Here is a 26,770-nt window from a genome sequence, read left to right as displayed (position 1 = left end):
AAAAGGAATAAATACATTTGTGAATGGAAAGTTTCTTTCAAATTTTACCTTGTGTAAATTAAGCAATAGGCAAAATTTATTTTTATTAATTAGCATATTAGTTCCTAAAACATTTCTGTATTTTTTTTAAAAACTTTTTTTATACAAGAAAAATCTAAGTTTGGGGAGATGAAACATCATAATTTGCCCAAAGCCACAAAGTTAATATGTGGCAGAAGAGGGATTTAACTAATTCCAGGCTTTCTGACCACTTTATAGCGGTCAATATTTCTTTTAAATACGGCAAGTAAAACTGGTTACAATGCTTCAAATACAAGAGTGAGGTTCTGGAAATTCCACTCAAGATCAGTCTAAAGGCAGTCCATTCACTGAATGTTTAGCAAGCCAACCTGTAGCTATTTATCCTTTTTTTAAATTAGCACTAGATAATAGTCCAATCTCTCTCATCGTGGTATTAAAGAATTACTGGTCAAACTAAATTTACAGGAATTTGTACACTTTCCTGTGGTTATGCTTTAGATACAGAATGTCCTCTGGAGACATTCATGCTCAGAAATAGGGTTTTGGCAGGTGACTGACTTGCTCATAGGAGATGGAGCCCTCTTGGAGGTGGGCCTGGAAGGGCATATTCTTGTCCCCAGCTCCTCCCTTCTCTCTCTGCTTTATGGGCTACCATGTCCCCTGCAGATCCTTCCATCATGCTCTTCGTACCTTGGAACCAGCTGACTATGGACTGAAAATTTTGAAACTGCAAACCAAACTAAACCTCCCATCCTTTAAGTTGGGAATGTTTAGTGTTGCATCTGGCAAAGAGAAAGCAACTGTTAATTTAGTATTTTAGTGTTTGCCCACTATGGAAACCTATGCAAGCTGCTATTCAAGCATCTCAATTATTATCTATGCCTCCCAGGGCTTTTGTCTACTGGAAATCTAATAAGCATGCTTTTAATATTTTTATTCAAGTTCTTAACTGACCACTGAAGGGGACCTAGTCAAGGACACAGTCCTGGCTTTGGTGATTCAAGTTATAAATTCCCCAGTGTTCTTCCTCTGCTCACCACCCAGACCAAATTTCACTGGCATCGATGACAGTACCACATGCCAACTTAGGAGATAAAGGCATCAATATGACCAGCTTTATCATGCCAGGAAAATGTTAATTGGACCCACAGCTTAGCCACTTTTAGAAAGGTGACTATGGAGGGAAACCAACTCACAGAGATAAACTAGCAAAGAAGGTAACCCTAAAAGTTAGAAGTGGCCTATTTCAACAAGATTTATCTTGGGAAACTATGAGATGATTTTAGTTGTTTTAAGGCCTGGGTTTTTTGTTTGTTTGGTTGGTTGCTTTCAGTCACAAAAGGTATATATATTTGTAGGGGAAAAACTAAACAAATATCAGAAGAACTTACCATAAAACAGGAAAAAGACTGGTTTTTTTCTCTTTTACAAATCCCACTGGTAATATCTTTTAATAATATATTTTCTTAAATATTAGTTTCCTGTCTTGAAGGCTGTATTCCCAAACACTCCCATAGGTTGTCAAATATTTTCTAGTTTTACCTACATGCATGTACAAATATTTATATATTACCACTCCTCATAAAACTGTAGAGAAATTCCCATAGTTCATTCAAGAAATGCATCTCTTTACAGCTAATATATCCACAATCTCAGTCCAAATATAACTCTATAAATCCTACATTAGCAATCCCAAATTGAATTCTACCACTTATTGAACATGTGATATCTTCCATGTCTCAAACATAATGTTATGTATCAAGGCAAGCCTGTAACACAGAATTTATTTCATAAATGAATATACTCAACCTCAGAGGGATTAGTCGTGTTGCCCACAGCCAGACACTCACTATGTGGCTGAAGTAGAGACTGCAACACAAACCTGCTAACATCCTGCAACCTGATCACTGCGCTATACTGAAATCCTTCCACTGACAGATCTTGCTATCACTATGTTCACATCCAGAATAAGCAAAAAAAATCAATTACCATTTATCCCATCTCCCTATCCAAATAGAGAATGAAAAATAAATGCAAAATGTGCTAAGGTTTTTCTTGACTTTGGCATGAATGACATTTTAGGTCACGGTATTATCTGTTGACAAGAGCTGTCCTATGTGCTGTAATATGTTTAATGGCATCCTGGCCTCTACCTACTGCCAAATCAGTTTGCTCTCCATGTCCTAAAAACTAAAAGAGCTCTGCAGACTTTGTCAATATGTCACCAAGAAGCAAAATTAGCTCTGCTTGATAATCAATGCAGTACTTTATTTAAAAGTCAGAAAACATACAGTAAGCAGAATAACTGGTTCAAGTTTACATATATTTTATTTATATTTTACAATCATATTTTGTTCTGTGGAGATCATAATTACACAAGTTGGTCTTTCTGGAAGAATATGTAGAATTAAAGATTGTTACAATGCTTTTCTTACAGACAGCACATTTATCACACTAATCAGTAGTAAATTTAGATAAAAAAAATATTTCAGGTGCAAGTCTTTCATTTAGTAGTTCATTTTGTTGCAATGGTAAATAAAGCCAGCCCTCTATTACTGCCCAAAGTGCCACACAGGCTTCTGCTTTATTGCAACCATGAAAAAGTAAAACACACCATTTTAAAGGTGACTTTTAGAAAACTCAGTGCTCTAGTTACTCTCTGCATTATTTTTATGACTTCCCTATAAGCTACAAGCATGAATCTATAAACCATTGAAAATAACTTTATGAAGGAAAATTATTAAATACTCAGTTATCAGCAGCAGAAAACCAGTAACTACAGTTAGAGGTAAAATCCAAATGACCAGTGAAAATATTGAGCCCAAAATTGCTTCTTGGGAGATTTTGCTAATGCCAGATAAAACTGAAAAGGTTCTTTCTCTAATTTATAATTGAGTAAATAAGATCCAAAAAGTACAATAGATATTGTAAATTGTTCAAATCGTAACTATTCAAATGAAAACAGAAATTGATGGCGGAAAGGAGAAAGGAAGGAAGAGAAAAGGGAAAAATATATAAATATATATAACACAACACTAGATAGTTAAGATATCACTAGTTTTTCTTAATTCATTGAAAAGAAAGATTTGTGCCAATTCTATCTAGAATTATTTCATGTCTATATCTTGTACTCTGAGTAACTACTATGAAGACAACTATGCACAATGTATTAATTATTGCCACTCTATTAGCCTGCTTTGAAATTGTTTTATTTCTATTTTTTGTTCTTTTTTTCTTTAAAATGATGTTTAAAAAAATTTTAAAACCTTTTTAAAAAAGAAAGTTCATACAGGAAAGTAAAGGCTTGCTTGGTAGACAAATTAAGATCGTGAGTTTCTTGGATCAAGTATCTAGAGCTGTGATATACAAACTTTCTATTTCTCACACCAACATATCTGATGGCTAAGACACATGCACTTTACTTGTGGCTCACTACAATAGCGATGCAGGAAGCCAGGAGGTCTCTCTAGAGACAGAGTATCTGAATCGAGTCTATTAGTGATTTTGTTGTTTTGCCATACCTAGCTGGGGGAGAAGCTGTGGGGAACTCTACCACTGAACTACATCCCAAACACTTTCACTTTGTATTTAGAAACAGTGTAAGTTGCCCAGGTTGGCTTTGAATTTAGGATTCTTCTGCCTCAAGATTTCTGAGCTGAGATTACAGGTATGTGCACAGCACCCTGCTACATTAGCATTTGAAAAGTCCTACCCTACCGTGGTTGGTTCACCCTTGCAGAAGAGAAAGACCTATTGTTACTGCCTTTGTAAAGAACTACCCTAAGATAAAAGCTAATTTCACCATTGAAAGTTCATTGTCAAGAGCTTCTGTAACTCAGTGCATCAAATCTTGACTCCTCCTTTCTCACTCTTATTTTAGACCTAAAAATTAGAGACTTTCAGAGAGAGAGTTATAAATCTATCAAATTGTTTCAACATTTGTATATCTAGTATGTGAAATCATGGACAAAATATAACGTTTACATGCTGGTAACTTTTCCTACGTATAGTCTGGTATCTTGAAAAATCTAAGGCTTTATTCAACTGGCTGCAGGTGTAGGGGGTGTGTGTGTGGGGGGGTGTTACTAGGGATTGAACACAGGGCCTCATGAGTGCTGGGCTAGGATTCAACTACTGAGTTATAACCTTATGCCTTATTGCAAATTTCTCTTGTAATCTAGATTTACTGAAAATGAAGAGAAAGTAGAAAAATGGAGTGTATTTTCCAGTCCTACAACTTGACCAAATTTCAAATGCACAGTACTTCTTCGTTCCAGTTTTTCTTATTCTAGCTATTCATAAATCACTAGAAGGTATTTGGTACAGCAGAAGCCTTAGCTATCTTCCTGTTTGCATCTAAATCAAATAAGAACAGAAGGTCCAAAGTACCAAGTGCACAACACAGATAGAGGGAACATAGTATTAACTCATGTGAAGGTCTTCGAAGATTTTATTGATTTAAAACTATAAATCTAGCTAGGTGTGGTGATACACTCTTATAACCCCAGCTCTCTGGGAGTCTGAAGCATCAGGATCACATGTTGAAGCCCAGCATGGGTATCTCAGTGAGTAGTCCCAAGATAAAAAAATAGTTTAGTGCAAAGACCCTGGGCTTAATCCCCAATACCACCAAAAAATGCATAAACAAAAACTATAAATATTATTTTATAAATAAAATAATTTTGCTGGCCAAAACAAAAAAAAAGAAAGAAAAAAGTGTATTAAAGCCTCACTAACTAAGCTACTAGTTCATAAGCAGGAATGTAACAAGATCATATAACATCCTTCTTGATTGGCCACTTTCATTTCAATAGAGTAGGTCCAGGGTCATTTAAGTAAATATGTTATAAAGAGATTCATAGGTTACTGTTATTACAAAAAAAAAAAAAAAAGAAGAAGAAGAAAAAGAAGATAATCACATTCTGCTGTGTTCTCATCAGATCACAGCCTAACTGATATACCAGGTTCTGGACTTCTAAGTTTCAGAAGACATAGTATCCCAATAGAGAGAGAAGGAGCGGACAACGGATGCGGTGTGGAACAGAACTTGGTTCCCACTCATGACGGTAATCAAGCACAATGTTAATGGAATTCATGTGTTAGGGTTCTTCTAAAGTTAGCTCTGCCTTAGATTTCTCTCTATCCAACCCACACACCTAAACAAGAAAAAAAAAAGTACTCTGCAAACTTACTATGAAATATAATGACAAATCAAGAACACTGAAACCAATAGAGGGTATACCATGTAGGAAACTTGATTCAGTGGAAAAGAATAAATACATTATGCTTATGAAAACATCCAAAGCAACTGTTAGCTAGAATTGAATACAGCCACGTTTCTTTCTTTCCTCCCCCTTCCTTTCCCCCTCCTCTTCTCCTTTCCTCCCATACTTTCTTTTTAAAAACAAATCATTATAAGTATCTAAGTCAAGAAATAAATTGAAGTACAACTCCACCTGCTAAGTATACAAGGTTAGATTGCATCACTTGGTGATTTTTCCCTAGTCATTATGATCGCATGCTGCAAAATCTGTCCTATGAAACTATAAAATGTGGTCAAGAGGATGATGTTACATTTTCCTGGTGGCTGTCAGGGGTTTCCAGAGAAAAGCTGCTGCAATCTAATGACTTGAGGATCTCTTTCCTCACTAAGATTCAGCACCAAGAGCTGAAAGATTGAGGACCCTATTTAACTCTAATTGCAAACAGAAGGACAGTCTTTGTGCTAATTAAAATGGCCAAAGCCAATGACTTTTCTCTTTATGGTTATAGATGGGCCACAAAACCTTCCAGTTCTAGAAAGCAGATCCATGCTGAGCAAGGAAACATGGCAAACAAAAGTGGCTGGTATTAAACAGAGATTAAAATATATTTTGCAAATAAAAGAAATTGGGCACCTTCAAACCACCAACCCCATGAGATTGCAAAAAGATAGTCAAGTCAAACAAATACATCATCCTCCCTCTCTTACCCCAACACTAAAAAATAAAAACTGACCTGATACTTAATTGCCCAAGAAGTATCATCACTCTTTGGCTAATTTCCCAGGATCATGACCTTTAGCAAGGTCCGAACCCTGTGTTAACAACTTCAAACATCAACTGCTGACTAATCCTGCCCATTGCAGGATTAACACTTTAATTTTTTCTTATATCATCTTTTTTTTCCACCAGCAGCTTAACAAATCTTCAGCATCTCTAACTAGAACTTTTATAAGCCCTGGGCTACTACAAGACTGTTTAAAGTCTCTCTCTGTATCCAGTTTGGCCCTTGTGTCATCCATTGCTAAGGACATTAGGTATAATCCATTCATTACCACTCTCCAGTTCACCACAACAGCACTTAATATTCTGTGGACATAAAACAATGTTCAAATTCCTCAACCTAATTTTAAAACACTCTACTTTTACTCCTGACCGCGATTGTTCATTTGTTATCCCTTAACATTGTCTACCACCCTGAAAGGTAGGCTATCTTCTCCCTGTTTCTTCTCACTACCCACCTGGTATCCAGCTCACCACACAACCGTTCATTTATTTATTTTTTCCTACCACCCTTTGGGCCCCATGCTCATTCAGAGAAGCGATAGTTTACCAATTCGATCTTTAACCCTGCACCAAAGTTGGTTATAGGCAGCATACTATCAACACAAACACATGAAAAATACAGATATAAAAAAAGAAATTAAAAAAAAGCAGACAAGTTTACCAGAAATCCATGTTAAGAGGGTGATGGTACTAGAACATTATATTTAGCTATGACCTTTCTGAAGGGCAAAGTTCCCACGACTTTCTGTGTTTCTGAGCGTTTATCACTCGGCGCAGTACTCATGTGCTAATGTGTCTTTACTGGAAACTCAGGGAGGGTACAAGGTGGTCTGTTTCTCAGTCCTCCCCCAACCATCTCCCACTTCCTGCCATCTTGCGGACACTCTTCAAATGTCCTGGAATAAAAATGCAAACAGTAAGAGTTTTCCGAGGAGAATTCCCACAAGCCAGAGATCCCCAGTTACAGTCAAGGAGCCAACCATGCTAAAGGTGACTTTCCCACTAGAAACAAGAAGTATTTTATTAAGTAAGTGCTGGCACTCTGGTCTTCCTTACAGTGAAATTCCCCAGTGTAAATTAATAACCTGACATTCTGATTGATGAATTACAGTTTTACTATTAGTGTGCCTCAGCAACGGATAACCTCTGGTTTTATGGAAAAATTACGTCTCTGACCTGCAAGGCTGTGAGATCTGGATTCTAGCCAAATGCATACTCCAGTGCCAATGCTCCCCACCACACACACACACACACACACACACACACACGCTCAGAAAGGAAATGACTACTGGGCTCTATTACTGTAAATCAAACATAATCAGCTAGTGTTAACCAGCTAACTCTACCTGGACAAAACAGTACAAAGTGGCCAGAACGCTTGAGCAAAGTTGGCTTTCATTTATCATCTCTGATTCTGTCATATTTATTTTCTGAAAAAGTTTTAACATAAGACCAAAGACTTTATTATTATTATCATTATTATTATCATTATTATTATTTTGATCATTATTATTTTGTATGTGTGGTGCTGGAGATTGAAACCAGGGCCTTAGGCATGCAAGGCAGGAATTCAACCACTGAACTCCTATTTTTTTTAGTATAGAAACTAACTTAAGAGTGTCAAATTTACCCCTGCAGAAACTTATGACTCTTCAAATAATTGATAAACCTAGATGGAGTGATTTTTAAAATTTCATATACACATTGTTCTCTTTCTCTGTTTATTTATTTAAACAAGCAATAGCAAATGGAGATGTAGTGTTCTGTAATCTTATACAGAAAATGCGAATCAATAAAATCCAAACAAAACAAAAATACATAGTGTAGCTCAGACACATAAAAAATCCAAATATAGAAATATCTCATTATATTTCTGTGTGTGACTTGTGGATGAAAATTGAAAATGTAAAGTATAAACAGAGGAAATATGCATAAATTCAAACAATTACAGTGCTACATATTTAGTAAATGATTTAGTATGTAGAAATTTTTCAAGCAATTTTTCTTTTATAGTATGTGTATTGCTTTGAAAAACAATCATTAGGAAGCAGATTTTTATAATATTTGTCAATCTTATTAGCTCAATAATCGGTGAATTATGCTCATCTCCTTACACATGTTGAATTTTCTCCCCTTAACAGACCAATAGTTTTTGTATCTATGTCAAGATACCACCATTGTGATCATAGGATATTTACTACTACCTCAATACATAACAAGAGGCAAAAAACTTTTGCAAAAACTGAGACATACTTCAGTATATGAATGCATATTTCAGTACATATGTATCTCTATTTTTTCCATAAAACTGCATCTTTAATAAAATTATAAAAATGGAGTATATGTCAATCGATACTCTAGGGACTATTTTTGGAGGTTCATGTAATAGTTTGACCTCTAATCTTATAAGAAGGTTTTAACCTGTCCAGTCATTGGGTGAAAAGTCAAGATTTAATTCCAAATATGCTTTCATCAGTATTGAATGTCACACTGTTATTCAGAAAAGCACCAAGAGGTATAATTTCCAGGTCCGCAAGACAAACAACCACAGCGTAAATGGCCCTAATAAATTTTCTATAAATAGAGCCAAAGGAAAAATATCAAATGACCACATTTCTTTGTAAAGGTTTAATTTTTTTTCCAGTGATAAAATGTGGACAGTATTGAGAACCTGAAAATACAGAATAGAACTAAAAATAATTCATCCATGATTCACTAATACAAACAATAAAAATGACAAGTCTCTTCTCAGGTATGCATGATATAGTGTAGATGATAACTTGCTCTATTCTGAACTGTGTTTGTTGCTTTATTTTTCCACTCATCACAACTTTTTTCCCATGTGTTTAAAAACTCATCATTTTAGGCTAGGGATTTAGTTCAGAGGCATAAGCGCCTACCTTGCAAGCAGACAGTCGTGAGTTCGATCCCCGGTACCAATAAAAAAACAAAAACAAAAACAAAAAAACTCATCATTTCATATATTTTACAATCCCTTATCCTTCTGGCACCCAAGCACTATGTAAAACAATTCATAACCAGAAATGAACTGTAGTACAGAATTAAGAAACTGAAGAATTATAGTGCTATCAAGTTGTCATAATTTAAACATTTTTATTTTATACCTATCACTGCAGTTATCAATAGAATGACAAATGGCTTGAGTTTATATGAAAACAAAAGACAAGTATTCCCTCCATAGGAAGGACTGACATGAAGCAGCAACTTGACTGTGATGGAAATGGGACACTAATGCACCTTTGAGCTTTCTTGAAACAGTTCAATGGTCAGCCACACGGATGTGTTTAAGAGGGAGAGCCTGGGAATCAAACTCTGCTAAAATATAGCTTAAATTTTATTTTAAAATATTAAGACATTTATATCAAATTAAAATTTCATAGCCAACTTTTATGTTATAATATCCTAAAAAATTAAAAGCTTTTGCAGATTTTGAGATACCTGATTAAAATTGATTTCCGCTGAGCACAGTGGTTGCATGCCTCTAATCCCAGCCCTTGGGAGACCGAGGCAAGAGGATCACTGTGAGTTCAAGGCCAGCCTCAGCTACAAAGTAAGCTCAAGCCTGAAATGCATAATGAGACCCTGTCTCAAAAAGACAAATAAAATAAAATAAAATAGATTTCCATGTAACGCAATCTTGCAACTTTCCTGAAAGTCAGATCTACAAATTACACATTTTCTGAGAGGCATAGGCAGAAGATAAAAATGGGGGGTTGTAGTGAAGATGAAGGCAACCCATATTGTTTTTTCCCTTCAGTATCAAACCTAGAGGCACCTTATTACTGAGCTATACTCCCAGCCTTTTTCTACATTTTGAGAGAGGGTTCTTCTAAGTTTCCCAGGCCAGCCTCAAAGTCAAATCCTTTACCTCAGCCTCCTAAATATCTGGGATTACAGGCATGCACTACAGGGTCTGGCACTGTCAGATTTTTTTTAGGCAAGAAATAAAGCAAGGTATTATATTTCCTTAATACAGATCCATAAATCAAAGAAAAACATTAAAGAATTCACACCATCCTCAAGGAGCAGACCAGCCAATCACACTAATTGCAGGACTCTCAACACCCCTCCTGTTTGGTCCTTCTGCCCCAAATCCCCATCCAAATGGCTCCATTATAAACAGTGCTTGTTACATCACTGCAAAGCATAACTTGTCCAACAGTACTATATCTGTCTGAAAAGAAAATTCAGGCACCTGCCCAGCAGAGGAAAGCCCATTTCCATGTTCTGGGAAAGACGCACATCCCAGGGGACAGAAACCAGCACAGCCCTCTGTAGCAGATCACTTTTGCACCCCCTAAAAGGTCCTCTGCACCTTTGGGCCCCTCAAGACAGAACTTGGTGGGTCTCTCTTACCTTCCTTAGAGACCCTGAATAAGCTAACTCTTTCCACCAACTCCTGTCTCCTGGATTTTGCTCAGTTTGAGTGATGAGCAGCTGGGGCACCGAATTCTAGTAACAGGACTGCTTTCCGAATGCTTTTACCATCTGCCCAGAGAATCACTCCGCTGGTCCAGCCGTATTCATTGGCCTCCCTTCTTCCATCCTAACATCCACTGTATTCTCAACAGACAACCTGAGACCTTCCTAAATTCAATGTAATGCTGATCACACCCCTTTTTCTCAAAAGCCTCTTGATGGAGACAAAAAGAAAACAACAAAATTTTTTAAAAATACTTCAAGGCTGGTCCGATGGCAGTGGGTTATCAGAACTTATTAACATTAGTGTCACTAAAGTTGGTATGCCACCCCCCCCACTGCTAAATTTGACTGGCTTAAAATTTTTTTTTTCACGTGTACTGTTTGATGTGCTAAACTGGAGGAAAAACCCTTGGATTAAATTTTGAGTGTCTCCCTGGCCTTCCTCACATTTTCCTTCCCTTAATGAAAGGGACACACACACACACACACACACACACACACACACACCTGTCTCTGGACCCCTTTCTTCTGCAGGTGCAAGGGAAGACTCTAATAGTCCCTTATCTATCTGAAACCACCTAAAAAACACAATTATCTTCTTTCCCCTTCCTGAAATCTATTATCCACCACTGGGGTGGGAGTGGGCCTGGTGGGGAGGTCGGAATGTAACCACACCTGGATGAGCTTTTATCACAAGATAATGTCTGTCTCTTGGGCTCAGTCAAATTCCAAAGCAAACAAGTTACAGCTTCTGTTTCCAGAGCCCAATAATTCTCCCTAATAAGCACCCACTACCTCAGGAAGTTATCTACAGGCCTTCAGCTCTCTTTTTCCCTTTTTCTTGGAAAAAGGGTGTGAAAGCACCTGAACTTCTTGGGGCTGGTGGGCAATCGCACTGTGAGATTCTTTTCTCTACACATTAGTACTTTCTCATGCCTCCCCCCCCCCCTTTAATCTATCTTAACTTGTCCCATCAAAGCTTCACTCCTACACTTCCAATGGGTGTCTCATTCCCCTTGAAGCAACAGTTTTGCAGGGACCTCTACAGTCTTCCTCACCTTCCAATATGTCCTCCTGCCCTATGGAAGTAAAAACCAGAGGATTTCCTTTAATGCAACTAGAAAGAGACAACTATTCCAGGCAGAATTTCTGTGGACAGGGATGGTGTAAAGATGGATGCCCCAGGAATTCACTACTGCCAAAGCCAAGCCAAAACCACCACCTCAGACTGGAATGAAGGACAGTCAGTAAGTAGAAAAATCTGGAAGAAAAGTGGTCTGAATATAAAGGCCTACAGTAAGGCCCTGCAGAAGCTAGTTTAAAAAGAAAAATGGGACACCTGAAGGAATATCTCTTCTGTGACAAACACAGTCACCACCTTCTACTGAGGGCCACGGCTAAGCCAGTGCTACCTGGGGCTTTACAAAGATAACGAGTGGGAAGTCTCTGTTACTGGAGAAAAAAAATGGTACTATCAGTAAATAGTGAGAAAAACAAAGGTTAACTGGGAACCTTACCACGAAAACTTAAATTACAAGTTCTTAAAAGAATTTTACATTTTCCAGACACATTCTGTATTATAATGGCAGCTAGTGCACAAAGCAAGTTTCTGTAAGGTCTGGTTCTGTGACATATTGCACAATGGGCTCTTCATGGCCCTGTCAGCCATTTTGTAAACATGATCAAGGACTCCACCAATGTTCCTCAACACATCTGATCCTCTTCACTCCTGTCATTTCTTCTGAAGCATCTGCAATCATCCTTGTCAGATTTCTCTCATTCTGCTGTTACCTCATCTAATATCAGAGCTCACTTGTCAATGACTTTGACTGCAATTTAAACAACTTTGCACCACCACTTTAATTAACATCCAGAAAATCTGCCTATTTTATAAAGTTTGAAAGTCTGGCTTTATAATCAAATGAAAATGTTTTTTGGATTTCTTTAGATTGTGATTTCTGATACTTAGCATATAGCCCTCAATGCCATGGGCTTATCAGGAAAGAATAGATAGTACTCCCACTCAACTGGGAAAGATTTTTTAAGAACTCCTAACCAATATTCCATTAAAATAAGCTTAAGAGGTAGGTTATATTATCCCTATGACATAAATAGGATTACTTAAGCTCAGAAAGTTTTAAAAATCTGTACATTTTTCAGAGCTTTGGTCTGGTGTCTTCTTAACATTTGTTTAATACTTCTTTCTTAAAACAGTCATATGAAAGAGAAACTTGCTAATCCTCATTTACAATTAAGGAAATTGATATTCAAAGTTCCAGGGTGAGGGAGAGAAAATTTCTCTCAGTATAAGCTGAGTCAAGTACTTTAGCCATTTGCTGAAAGAGATTCTGACAAAGTCAGAATTCCTGTATAGTTTTAGTAGACAAGTGATTATGATCTTGTATTTCTCAGTTGAGGAATCTAGGATGCTCCTTTAAAAACTGTAGATTCCACACTTAAATACATCAGAATATCTGGAGATAGGAGCTAGGATTCTGAATTATAGCAGGTTTCCCACATGATTTTCATTCACACTGAATGAAAGAGACTACAACATGCAACACTATTTAGAAAATTCCAAGTGATTTATAATTATAAGTAGGTAAAGTCAGGCAGTCTCATCACAGGCTTTGGAGGCATTTAAAGGAAGTTGACTAATCTATTAATCAAAGTCATTTATTGTTATAATTTATCAACAACAGTTTAATATAGCATGAAAGTTACACAAGAATAGTTATCAACGGGGGGAAAAGAATACAGACATCTTGAAGTGCTTATAATGTATGTAGCAAACACTGAACATCAAATAAAGCCATGGGACAGGGAGGATGAACATATGACACCCATCATGTCTGGCTATTCATTGAAAGCTCTAAGGTCACCACTGCCGTAGGATCTTAATGTGATACACTTCCTTGCTGACATTTTTAATCAATTCTGGGCTCATAAGATTGCTATCATGCTCTATTTATAAATCACAGTGATAAATCTGCCATAGAACTAAAGAATAAGAATCAGCACATTGGAAAATAATAAATAGCCAGAAAAGCTATGAACCGAATTAACATCTCTTCCCCCGACCATGTCCCAAGTGCTTTGGTCTAAGGACAAACTGAGATAACACACAGCTGGGTTTCCTGCCCACTGTGCAATGGTGACTCTCTTGCACCAACATTATATCCTCCAAAGGCGACACGATTAAGTTATTCCTGATTTTCATCAAGTTTGTTTTTTTCCGCACAAGCAAAACTAGCATTGGTGGTATGCAGTCATTTTTATGGGTTTCCTTTTCTGAACACCACTCTATGTTGTAGATAACTTCCTTATCAGTGTGCTGTCATGCCTTTAGCCAACATTCCCAGCCTAATTCTCACGCTTTTCATTAGGACTAGTCAACTGCTTCACCAAGTTTCAGTGGAAACATTTTAAAGCTCTAGTTGCCATTTTGTAAAATACTTAAGAGTCAATCTATTTATTACTCAAGCAAAAAGGAATGAAAAGTGGTCAAAATGATGCTATTACCTTACCAACTGTGCTATAATTTAGATTGTTTATTTAGCAAAACGATTCCCCAAGAGTAAAATAGTCACCCTGTACAATATTAGTTATCACCTGTTCCCAAAATGAAAATGTTTTCAAGAGTTGACTTCTAAAGTTTTATAGAAATGTCTCATCGATGTAAAGATGACCGATAACACCTTTTTCGTTCGAATTGGTTTATAATTAGCTTTTCAGTTTGATGGGTATTTTTCAAAGAGAAACCACTTTGATATTTCTAAAAATATATGCAAAGAACTGGCTCACGGTTGTTAGTACTCTTTCTAGAAAATCTGCCTATGGAGTACATCTGACATGCAGTAAAATTTGGGAACAACTTTTTTCTAAACATTGCATCCCTAACTTATCAAAACACATGATAAATGGTAAAAACATACTTCAAGGAAATTTTCATGATTTCAGTGAGAAAATATGACAATATTGCCATTATGCATCATGAACTACATAACAAGATATTATTTGACTTAAATTTTCCTGTTTTAATCATTTCAGCTCTACTAAAAATTAGGTGTTCTGAAGAAAAACGATTGGATAAAGTAAACTCCACCTTTCAAAAAAGCCTCACAAACTGCTAAGTTTTCTGAAATTACACTGCCAGACTTCTGGATCATTCAGTGAAACTGAACTAGCACTGTGGCCGGATGACCTTTTAAATAAGCCAATTTTATAATGTCATCTCTACAAGCAACTACCTCAAAAAATATGTCATAAGTGATCACAATTAAAAAGTAAACTAAGGGCTGGACGTATGGCTTAGTGATAGATCAAAAACTTACCACAGGAGAGGCTGTGGGTTCAATCCTCAGCATCATTAATTAATTAGAATTAATTAAATGAATAAAATACAGATGGCACTTTCCTTACATTAAATTTTCCAGGAAATACACCTTTATTCTCCAAAGGAAAATACAGACTAAGAATATAAAAAGGTGATAATTTAACACCTGTCCAATCTTTGTGAAGGTAATGAGAGAAAGTAGTCAAGGTATGCTTTCTTCATTAAAGCTCGAAAAGCTTTTAATTTCTACGTTCCAAAATATATACCCTAATTTTTAAAAAATTTAATGAAGTTGATTGGCATAATTTAGGTATACATAATGGTCACATTCATTATAGGGAATTTGTGCATCTATTGACATATCTTGATTTACGCCCCTCTTCCCTGTTCTCTCCCTTCAGCCTCTCTTCCTCTCCTAATTCACAAAGCTTTGTTTCCATTTTATCATTCTTTTCTCATTTTTTCTTTTCCCTTCCTTCCTCCCCATCCCTTCCCCCTAGTTCCCCTTTCCTTTTGAACAATTTCTTCCCCTTTCACGATATCTACTGTACATTTGGTTTCTTATTTATACTTTCAGTTCCTCACACCAGAGAGATAATGTGATACTCACACACGTGTGTGCGGCTTATTTAACTTAAGAGTGTGCGCTCTCAAGGTCCATCCATTTAGCTATAAATGTTTCACGTTTATCTTTATGACTACACAGTATATACACGCACACACAGACACACACACATAAAACATCTTTTTTATCCATTCATCAGTCGATGGGCATTTAGATTGCTTTCAAGATGTAGCTATTACAAACTATATACCATAATTTCAAAGCTGCTCGTAAAGTTTACATTATAATGATCATGGTAGTAGCTCTGGTTATTTTCGGTTGACAGTAAGCAAAAAGTAAGTATGTAGGACTGATGTTTAGCAGGGGATTTCATAATAATAAAAATATGCTTAGATCCAAATATCTGAAAAAGTAACAAAAATGTAAAATCTATATCAAAAACCGAAGCGTGCCAATTTATCAACAGGCTATTTTTCTTCTATCAAAGTTAGCTGCAACCAACTCAGTTACTACACAATCTCAGACTAAATGCGCCAACTTCTTTTATAGTGAAAACTGTGGTCTGAATTTCAAGCCTAGAAAGCAAATTTTCCAGGAAGCACAGACGGTCAAAGGCTTTCTCCTTCTCAACTGTGGGAGACTGCTGGCCCTGAGACAGGGGACCTCGAAATACTGAGTTTTTTCACACCCTGAGGAACATTTCTTAAATGGACCTATTAATTCAACTTGATCCTCTGAAACACGAAGAATAAAATAAAAAAGCATGTCCTTTATTTGTGTTCATGCACCAAGCAATCCAACTTCACACAGCAGTACGACAGTTTGCCACAACATGCAACATTGCCCCCAAAATAATATTCAAACTTGCATTATGTTTAAGTGGATTGTACCTAGAGAGGAGGAAACAATACAGACATCGCATAAATATTCAGTGATTCAAATGTATTTCAGAAGACAGATAATTTTTACTCAAATCCCATTAACCCAAACCCATAAGCATCCTGCATAAAATTATTTCAATATTCAGATGAGGTTCTGTAAGATTGAAAAGTATTTCCTAAATTTTTAAATATACTCTGAGGGAGAAGAACCTATTATGTTAAAAGAACATGAAATAAGATGGAGAGACAGGGAAGAAAGACAGAAAAGAGTAATGAGAGAAAAAATATTATAAAGACCAATAAATGTAAACAATTTTAATAATGCCAGGGTAAATGACAAGTTATATTCAAATACAAACTCTTACAAGTGATAGATTGCATTATAACGTCATATTCTTTCAAAATCTAAAACAAATCAGCTTCACTAAAAGTAAACCTGAATCCACAGATCTTCAATTCATCCAAGTGCACTTCTTTGTAGAGCACGTTTCTGTTGCCTTTTGATCTTTACAGAGTATTTTCTAAGTAATATGTGACTATTTTTGTATTTAACTGTTTTTATTCTACAATGCCAAATAAACACCATGCCTTATTCCAAAAGTCATAATATCACACAGATACCACTACACACAAAGTAAGTGTATTTTTAAAATATCAAGTTATATACATACATATGTAGACATACACATAATTGTCCTGTGTTTAAAAGTACTTTTCTTGTTAATTCTTGACGTAATACTGGAACTGTCCCTAGAATTAATAAAGTCTTTGATTTGGAGGAGGTAACACAAGAAACAGGACAGTAAACATTTCCTGACTGTTTCATTTGAGATCACAACCCAAAACGTGAACTCAGAAAATGGCTCTGAAAACTAGCTAATTTGAATTCTTAGTTGAGAAATTTCACACTTTCAAAATCTCTAACTCCTTCTATAGAAAGAAAGAAAGAAAGAAAGAAAGAAAGAAAGAAAGAAAGAAAGAAAGCACGTGTGTTCATCTGCATCTAGGGAAGTGGTGTTTACATACACAAAGGTGAGAAGTCATCAGCCCTCCTAATTTTCATCCATTAAAGTTACTAGCAGGTTTGTTACTTCAGTTTCCTAAGTAACAAAGATAACAACTTGTACTACAAACATAAGCACTTTCATCCAAAGAGATATTAGATAACCTAATTATAGACTGATCACCATGAGCATGTGATGTGCTCACACTGGATACATAAGCCATCCCTGTTACATACACAGCTATGAGAGAAGTCAGCACAGTGGCACACGCCTGTAACACCAGTACTCTCGGAGGCTGGGGAAAGTAGAGTACATGTTCACACCCAGCCGGTGCAAGGTAGTGATTTAGCAAGGCCCTGTCTCAAAATAAAAACTGAAAAAGAGACGGGAATATAGCACTCTATGAAGGTCCTGTGTGTTTAATCCTTGGTATTGGGGGGGGGGGGGAGACAGGAATACTATGAGAGGCAAATTCATTATTAACTGGAAGTAGTGATACTATCAAAGTGGTTAGCATAAGGATTCTTCATTAAAGACTGCTCAATTGCTCTTCCTATTTCACAGTTTTAAATATTTAAGATAATGTGAAATAAAGAAAATGGAGATATTAAATAGACCCTGTGACTGTTAGAGTACAAAAATGAGCTATCGGTATTACATTCAAAGTCTGAAAGATTATTGTTATCATTAACTTGACATAGATTTTCCATTATAACTACAGAGGCCACATTTAGTTTCAAGCACTTCATCTCATTCAAAATGTACAGCTGGACCATCCAGTGTGGAAGCCAGCAGTGACATGTGTCTACCGAACAGCTGAAACAGGGCAGGCCAAATAAGTGTAAAACACATTTCAGCTATATGTAGATGGTACATAAAGCAAAATGTAAAATAACTCAATGTTTTATTTTTACTAGCTGTTGAGATGATATACAACGTGAAAGCTTATTATGTTACAGTAGTTTCTACTTATGGGACTAATAAAGAATGTGAAAATAAATATTTCTTTTGTTCTATTTTTACTGAATAATGCTTATCTATAATGTTTACAGGACTGTTTTCATCAAAGCCACTGGGTGACAGTATTTCTCCACTAAACTGATACAACCAAAGCCATATCCTGCCAGGGAAAAATCACAGAAACACACATTCACACACAAGCACACACATCCATACTCCAAGAGGCAAGTTTTGCCCCTGAGAACTATTCATTTCAGAATGAAAGAACATCAGTAACAAGAGTATCCTTAACTATTTGTATCTTTATTACACTCAGGCTGTAACTGGAAACTAACAATCGTTCACAGATTCCTTAATAATAAATGACAGTCATCATACAATCAAATTTGCATAAGTTACTTAATTTGAATCTTTGCTCAAATGGATTCTCATCCTCTAAACTATAATGATCTTCTTGGCCACTTTTAATATTGCATTCTACTTACTTTCTAATGGATTTCTAAGGAAATAAGGCAAAATAATTTAAGTAAACATAAGTATCAACTATTTGTGCTAATAAAGAAATGTTTCACCCATTTGGGGATCATTTCTTTGCCTTGAATTTGAAATCCTAGACATCTTTATACAGGTATGCAGGAAAAACCAATATTTTAACCATGATTGAATGCTTCTGTGTAGACATGGTCCACCAAGTTGAGTTCCTCACTGTAATCCACATGCACTGTAGGACAAAGTCAAGAACAACATGTTCCAGAAGCTATTTGGCACTATTTGATTCACCGCGAGGGCTTGGAAATGTTTCTGCTACCTGTACATCTGATGCTTCACTTGATTACTCAATTCCTAGTCCTGAATGAGGATTTAGAAGACGTAAAATCACAAATGATAACCACACCCAAAATTGCCTGCCTGACTCCCTTCCTGTCTGTTCCACAGCATCCTCAAGTCAAAGAGGGGCTGGACCAAAGCCATTTTGCCTCAGACCGTCAATACATAGGTAGCAAACTCTCCTGTAGTTTCCCCCTTTCTGAAATCTAACTACTGCATGGCATAGAATTAAATACTATTGCTATCAATTACTACCAGTCTGAAACTATCTACAGATATGAAAACATTCAATGCGTTCTCGTAGGAAATTTACTTTTTCTATCTTTCCTTCAGAACATACTATAAGTGTACTAAATGAATTACCATACAAAGACAACTCTTCACCTCTTCAAGTATAAAACTGCTCAAAATGTAGTTAAACACACATTTACCCAATCTGTGTTGAAGACCTCCACAGAATCATATACCATTGACATGCTCCCCATAAAAATGAACAAATTTTTTTTTGTATATAATTTCAAAGAGATGAATGAGATCAAGACCAAGATTAAAAATCTGTTCTAAAATACTTTGTCCATTCTTGTACCTATTGTCTGTGTATTCATTCGATGTTTTCCTGCGAATTCCTTTTTTTTCCATACATCGATACCTCATCACCCTAACTAGGCTCTGAGCCCTGGAGAGACAGACACAGTGTCTTATCTGTGTATCATCTGGCTATGACATTTAGCACAAAGTCTAACACGCACAAAAAACTGCCTTGGTTCAACGTTTCATAGGTTGACTCACAACAGGGCCTTTACGGATGACATGAGCTACAAGTAGCTGCTTCTTTTACAGCAGTAACAGATTCACAGTGAACACTGATAGCCAGTTAAAACAAAGAGGATTGTTTTCCACTAGATCTTCCTCTCAACTACAACTCCGGCATGTCCTGCAGGTGTTTCTCCCTTCCATGATCACATCTGTGCATTGAACATAGAAGAACAGAAAAAATGTGCTCTCTCGGTTCCAAGTTAAAATAATTCCCAAGGGGTAGCCAGAAAGAAAGAAAGAAAGAAAGAAAGAAAGAAAGAAAGAAAGAAAGAAAGAAAGAAACTAAAAAGTTCCCCATAAAAGAATTTGATTACTGTCTATGTAAAGGAATAATATTCAGTGGAATATTAACAGAACACATCTTTCACACAAGATTACGGAGTTCTGGGGACTTTTGGAGGTTCTTCAGAATTATGTGATCGAATGGCATTAAACACATGTATGTAGCATTGAAGCAGAACTGAGTGTTCAACATGTATTTGAGGATTTTTTTAGAAGATGCGGTTATAAATATCACAGAGAAAAGAGGAAGGAGGAAAACTCCACGGGTCAAGAGATGTACAGGAACTAAGCTCAGGCATATAAAACTTAGTAGACATTTAGCTTCTCATCACTGCCAGCCTAAATAGTACAGTTAGACACATCATCCACAGGTCATCGTGGATACATAAGGTTACGGATCCTTCTGTAAAGCTAAAGAAACATTCCCCATAGCCCAAAGGTAAGGCTTCAGCCTTTTCAAATTCTCTTAAGATCCCATATAACACAGTAGTGCCATGGCTCATCTCTGTATACTCAAGAGTGTCCAACACACAGCAGTATATTCTAAAAAATACAGCTCCCACCCTAACCTCAAAACAAAGACATTGTTTTTATAGCTTAACACAAGCTTTCTATGAAGTCAACTATGTTCTATGGGGCTGTTACTGACACAAACCATATTAACAGAAAATCTTTTTTTATCTTAAAATATAATACATAGGGAGATCTGTAACTTTGCACTTCATAAGCATACTACCCCAGTGTAATAAATGAGAAACATATTCAAAACACAAGTAAAATTAGATTTGGTAGGGCCTTTATTCAACTAGAGTCTTGAAGAGATCGTTCTCAGAGCTGAATTTCCTAATATAACAAATTCACACAAATGTCACTACAGATATAATGAATGTTTTTTCATCCTGTGTCACTCAGCCTCCCCTGCCTGCAACCCCTCCCCCTTCCAGACTTTTCAAAATGTATTTCATACACAGAGTCAGTGTTCTGGTTGTTTATTTAATTAACATGACAGCCCGGCATACACAGCATTTCTTTCAGTTCTACAGTTTTAACTTTTTACATTTCAGACTCAATACAGCAAGAGTAAAATGACTGTTTTCACTCCTTCCAAGCTCTGTAAATTTATATAGATTCACTGACTATTTCTGTCAGTTAAAGCCGTTTTTCAGTATGCTTTAAATATCTGTATTCGCAAAGTAAAAATCGCAATTTTTAAAATCACAAAAAAACAAAACCTTCTTTTCCCTCACCCTTCCCAAGGGATAAGAAAATCCTGTTTTCCTTTTCCAATATTTTCAGAAGTTGACATTAATTAATTTTAATTCTGTCACCAAGTCATAAATAATCAATATTGTTCTTTGTACTACCACAAGTTAAGTAATACTACTGAAACGTGACAGAACATGCAGTTTAACTATGAAGTTCATCATTGTTTTAGAAATTTATTCACTTTGGGAAAAATATATATATTAAAATGATGTGGGAATTTAAAAGGTAGTCTACATGTGTAGAAAAAATATTTCTGTATTTTATCTTTTAAAATCAAGTTATACTTATTAATAACGAAGTCCACTTATGCCTACCTTCCGATTCCTTCCACAGAATTCAACCCATTTCTTCTATTTTTCATTGTTTGCCTTTTTGTTTCCTTCTCACATCAGCGATGAAAACTTGATTCTTCTTCTGATAACCAACTCAAAATCAATTTATTTTCCAACAACTATACATTCATATATATGTTAAAAATGTTTGAGATCTTATGGAAATAGTCACAGGAAATAATTTTTGGGTTTTAATACAGAGCATACATTTGTATACTTTTTGACTCAAATTGTACCCATCACAAAAGAATTACATCATTACATGATTTAAATGCATTAATGGAAAAAATTATATGCCTTAGGGTTAGACAACAGGTAAAATACTAAATGCTTCTTAAGATGTAACTAAAATAAAACGCCACATGTTTTGAAATCTTCCAAAAATGAATGCATAAGATAGATAAGTAATTAATCAATTATGTTCTTTTATATAGAAAAAGACTAGACACCCCTCAGATACAGTGTCCAAATGTTAGAAATCACATAACTGAAATTTTATGTGAGTGACACATTTATTAATGATGCATGCTATCTAATAATTTATGAAAAGTCTACACCCCTTTGTGTATCCCAGTATTTGCAGAAGTACAGTGGCAACCTGAGAGAAATATAACTGCTCTCAGATGTGAAAATCCACTTAGGAAAAGTATATAAATCTTAGTGGACATTTACCTTCTTACCACTGCCAGTCTAAATAGCACAGTTAGACACACTCATCCACAAAATCAGACTTCAGGGTACCGGGCCAGCAAGACTAAAGGAGATGCTATAAACTTTGTTCTTTACTCAGAGTAAAACGTTTTCAATTGCAGTCATAGACACATCCAGTGCTTGATTAATTTTTGTGATCAAAGCCTAGACCTGTTTTCTCCTTTCCTTGCTAGAGATCATCTTTATCATCAGTGCTGCAAAACCCAGTTCTACATATTATAACGCAGACATAGACTTAATTTCTGTAGATGTAAGTTTCTGGAAGGAAGTAGGTGAAAGAAAATACATCAGTCAGTTGGTTTGTCTTACGAGAATTTTTTCATATATTCTCTGTGCCCATTTAGAACTAAGAGCCATAAGCAAGTAGCCACTGTAAGCCATATGGAGAAGAAAATGTTGAAACTCTCTCACCTTTCAATTTCACAATGAGTAACATCCAAAAAAATTCTCAGGAAGTCTCTGTGCTTTATACTCATAGAGTACAGTTTAAAATTAACTTGTTGCCTACAAGCATTGCCTTGAATTGAGAGCAGACAGCCTTTCAGAAAAAAACCACTCTGGTACATTCAGGGGAGTGCTGTACATTCATTTTACAATTATTTTGATTCTTCATAAAGTATGCAAATGACAGTGGTACACTTTGCACCCTTAATCAGAAGTCTGTTTCCTTATGATAAAACAGATAAGCCATCTCCCATATAACTCCTGAACTTTTCACACAGTTCGGCTATCGTATGAGACATTGCCCTGTCTTGTAAGGTACTATCCCATGTTAGTTCCCACCCACTCTCTACAATTAAGCTCAGCAAAACTTTAATGGGTCATATATAAAAACCAATCTTCAGTAGCTCATGCGCACATGTGCGCACACATATACACACACAGGTCTTCCTTAAAACTTCAAGGATTTAAATTTCTGCTAAATATAATCTTGTTTTTCCATCTACCATAAGACATAGTCTCTTGTTTTAGAATATTATTCATAAACACACACTTTAAAAAAGGCAAATCCAAGAAAATGATTGAAATAAATTACACATATGAATTCTTCTAGCCGCACTAATCGGCAAAACACTTTTACAAGGCCATGCTCACAGTTATTTTCTTATAAATTTGCAGATTATTCTATTTGTTCATATCCTAAATTAAACCAGTGAAAACCAATAAAAATCTGCAGATTATTTAACACTGCTGGTTAATTCACCTAAGTACTGTCTTATCTTAAATTCACACTTGACTCTCTCAAATGTTAAATTTCAGAATGTAATTTCTGGAGCTAACTGATACTAATTTAGAATCAATTTATTTACGATTAAATTCAGATTTTTCTTAGAAATTAGGGTTCAGTGTTTGCCAGGACCACATCACATTTCACTGTAAATTCAACAATTGTTCTAAACATATTTAAACCAATAATATTTTTATTTAAAAGACATTGTCTCCCATAATCCTGGGAAGAAATTACACTGTCACTCTATCTTAACTAGCCCGCCCTGAAGTAAATAACTTTATTCTAATGATCTCTAACTTTCTACCACAACCAAGTATCAGTCAGTGGCCTGCTTTTTTCTTTACTCTGAGAGCAAGCTTAAGCTCAAGAAATTTGTTTTATCTAAACAAGAAGCTAAATAAGTACATTTCTTTTAAAATAAACACAGATTAGGATGCTGCCCTCCACACTGCTAAATAATGTCAAACAACCACAGATCTATGTATCCAGCTCCATTTAAGAAACAAACTAGCCACCCACACCATATGGTGACTGCTATTTCTTGGAAATACCTAAAAGACTCCACAAAATATCCTAAAAAGAAAAGGGTTTATATACCTTAAACTATTCGTTCACACCTTAAATTTGTCCTAATGATGCCACAGAGAGGTATGAATTTAAATGGGGAAAGTGTAAATTTCCATTTGCTGAACATAACAGGCTTCTGGCCTCCCTTCATCAAGTGTCAAATCTTCAAGGAGAGAAGTGAATAAGTGTGCTTTTTTACTATGATTTGTCTCTGAAATTGGAATTTGTTCTTTTATGCCATTTGTAGCAACTATTCCATGGTCATAAAACACTCAATGATAAGGCGATTCATCATCAAAACTATCTAAACTTTTTATAGTTTCACTCATAATCCCAGATTCCTCCACCTCCTCCCTTCTGAAAGATATCACTTAGAAATATTCTCCTGAATGTTGCGTGTGAAACCTGAGTAAGTCCATTTGAATTTTTAACATCCACTTAATTCTGTAAATACTCAAGAGAAATGTTATTTTTTTAGTGGACAATAAGCACAGTTTACTTTTTGAGCCATTCTGAAGCTCAGACACAGTTAGCCCCAAATTTGAAGTTTATGTGCAGAATACAAAACCTTGGCATGTAATAGTGCATGTCGCTCAATTATACTTACAAAACCAAGACACCATCAGTACTTCACATCCCCAAGAAAAACTTACTGTAAAACTAGAAATGTGTATCAATGCCTCACCTCCAAGCATGCTCTGCTTCAGTGCAGACTCTGTTTACTGGTTGTCATAAATGTTTGCTTGCTACTTTATATAAAAGAAATTTTATTTAAAGAGAGAAAGAAAGAAAGAAAGGAGGGAACCTGTACTGGAAAAAAAAAAAAATGCCCGTTGCTTAAAAGCTAAGCCTAATTCTAGCATTTCTGCTAAGGTAGGAAAGCCTGAGGGTACTTTAAAGCGGGGAAGCCATACACCAGGTGCAGCAGATCTGAGAAAAGTTGGCCCAGCAGAGGAAGCCAGGGCAAATGCCTTTGAATTGTGTTCCTTCTTTGCGCGTCTGTCGTTCAGGTTACAAAATACTCTGTGAGAGACAGAGATTAAAGACGCTAGTTTCTCACAGAGTCTAAAGTTCTACCACGTTTCCTAGATGATCTTCCGGGAGTTGTCAACACTTTGCGCCGCTTCCCAAGTTTTCCCGAGTCGCCCCGACGCGGGAGCCGCCCGCGCTTACCTGCTCCCGGGGGATGCAGGGCAGGGAGGTCCTGCGGTGAGACTTGCTGCCACAGCCCGACATCTCGGCGGACACCACGGAGCTGGACCGCCGCCTCCTCTTGAACACTGGGATCTCTTCCTTGGTCCCAGCAATCCGCTGGGACCCCAAAGGCTCCCTGGGAGCCTCCACCGGAGACTGCGGCAAGATCTGCTCCACGTACCTGGCCAGGAGGATCCCCAGCACGCCGGCCAAGTACGCCAGGTAAGGTCTCCAGGCGACCTTGAACCTCTCCAAGGAAATGAGGGCCACGGTCCGGACCGCGCTAGTCAAGGCGATCATGAGGACGCCCAGCCTCAGCCTCAGCACCAGCCATGTCGCCGCGGCCAGGCAGCTGAGCACCACCCCCGCGGCGGGCAGCGACAGCAGGCGATCTTCCCCGACGCCCAGCCCAATCTGGACTAGCGCTTCCCCCCCGCAGCAGGCGGCCAGCAGCGCGACGGCCAGAGGCAGGCGCACCCCGGCGCGCCGGAGGTACAAGCCCATCCAGAAGAAGGCACCCAGGAGACTGAGGAGCAGCGCCGAGGGCTGCAGCCAGGGGCTGAGCTGCGCGCCGCCCCCGGGCGCGCCTCCCCGAACGCCGGGGAAGACGCCCCCTTCTGCTCCCGGGACCGCTTCCTCCTCCTCCTCCTCCTCCTCCACCTCCTTCTCCTCCTCCTGCGCCGCCGCCGCCTCCCGACTCGGCCCCAGCTCTCGGCCGCTCTCCTCGCGGACCAGCCGCACCAGCACCGCCAGCAGAAAGGACAGCGAGCCCGCGCACAGCGCCGAGGAAAGTTTCCACGAGCGCCGGACCGGCTGCAGCAGCAGGGCTCCCCGCGGCCAAGTGGGGTGCACAGGACTCACCCTGCCTAGGTCCAGCTCGTCCCGGTCTCGGGCGGCCTCGGCCATGGTGCGACCTCCACGCCGGGTCCCCCCTGGGGGGCGCCCGGAGCCACGCGCGCTCGCTCGCTTTTCCTAGTCCACCCGCGCCGAATCCCTTCTTCACCCTGGGCCCACCGTCCACTTAAAAGTTGCAGCTTTCTAGTAACTTCGGGAGCAATGCTACGTGCTCCAAAGAGACTTCGAGTGAAAAGCTGGCATAACCAGGCTTGGACTCCACTCTCTTGGAATAGCTTTGAGGATCCTCCGCTGCACCTCCGCCCCCAACCCCGACTTCTATCCTCGGGGTCTCTTCCTACATCAGAATTTTAAACGCTGCCCCTGCACGCGCGCCCGGGGGCCATGGACACTGCCGGAGCTGGGGGCGCGGGGCGAGTTTGGGGCCATTG

At 37.6% G+C, this 26,770-nt stretch overlaps 1 protein-coding gene across 3 annotated transcripts in view; it reads right to left on the bottom strand.

Moving 5' to 3' along the window:
- Pde3a (cGMP-inhibited 3',5'-cyclic phosphodiesterase 3A) overlaps positions 1–26,530 on the bottom strand; it is a 307,324-nt gene extending 280,794 nt beyond the window's left edge. The window contains exon 1 of one of the 3 annotated variants that reach the window (XM_063238323.1): positions 26,346–26,530. In XM_063238323.1, coding sequence (XP_063094393.1) covers positions 26,346–26,390 — 45 coding nt within the window. In that variant the 5' untranslated portion in view covers positions 26,391–26,530. Of the gene's footprint in view, positions 1–24,975; positions 25,435–25,463; positions 26,120–26,345 lie in introns of those variants that run through there. The other 2 variants (XM_063238322.1, XM_063238324.1) reach the window with 2 other exon arrangements.
- Between the last annotated feature and the right edge of the window lie 240 nt (positions 26,531–26,770).

Source organism: Cavia porcellus, unplaced genomic scaffold (genome assembly GCF_034190915.1).
Source record: "Cavia porcellus strain 051 isolate PalLab524CR breed Dunkin Hartley unplaced genomic scaffold, mCavPor4.1 scaffold_27, whole genome shotgun sequence".
NCBI lineage: Eukaryota > Metazoa > Chordata > Mammalia > Rodentia > Caviidae > Cavia > Cavia porcellus.
Note: the sequence above shows the minus strand (reverse complement) of the source record. Positions and strands in the feature narration are given on the sequence as shown.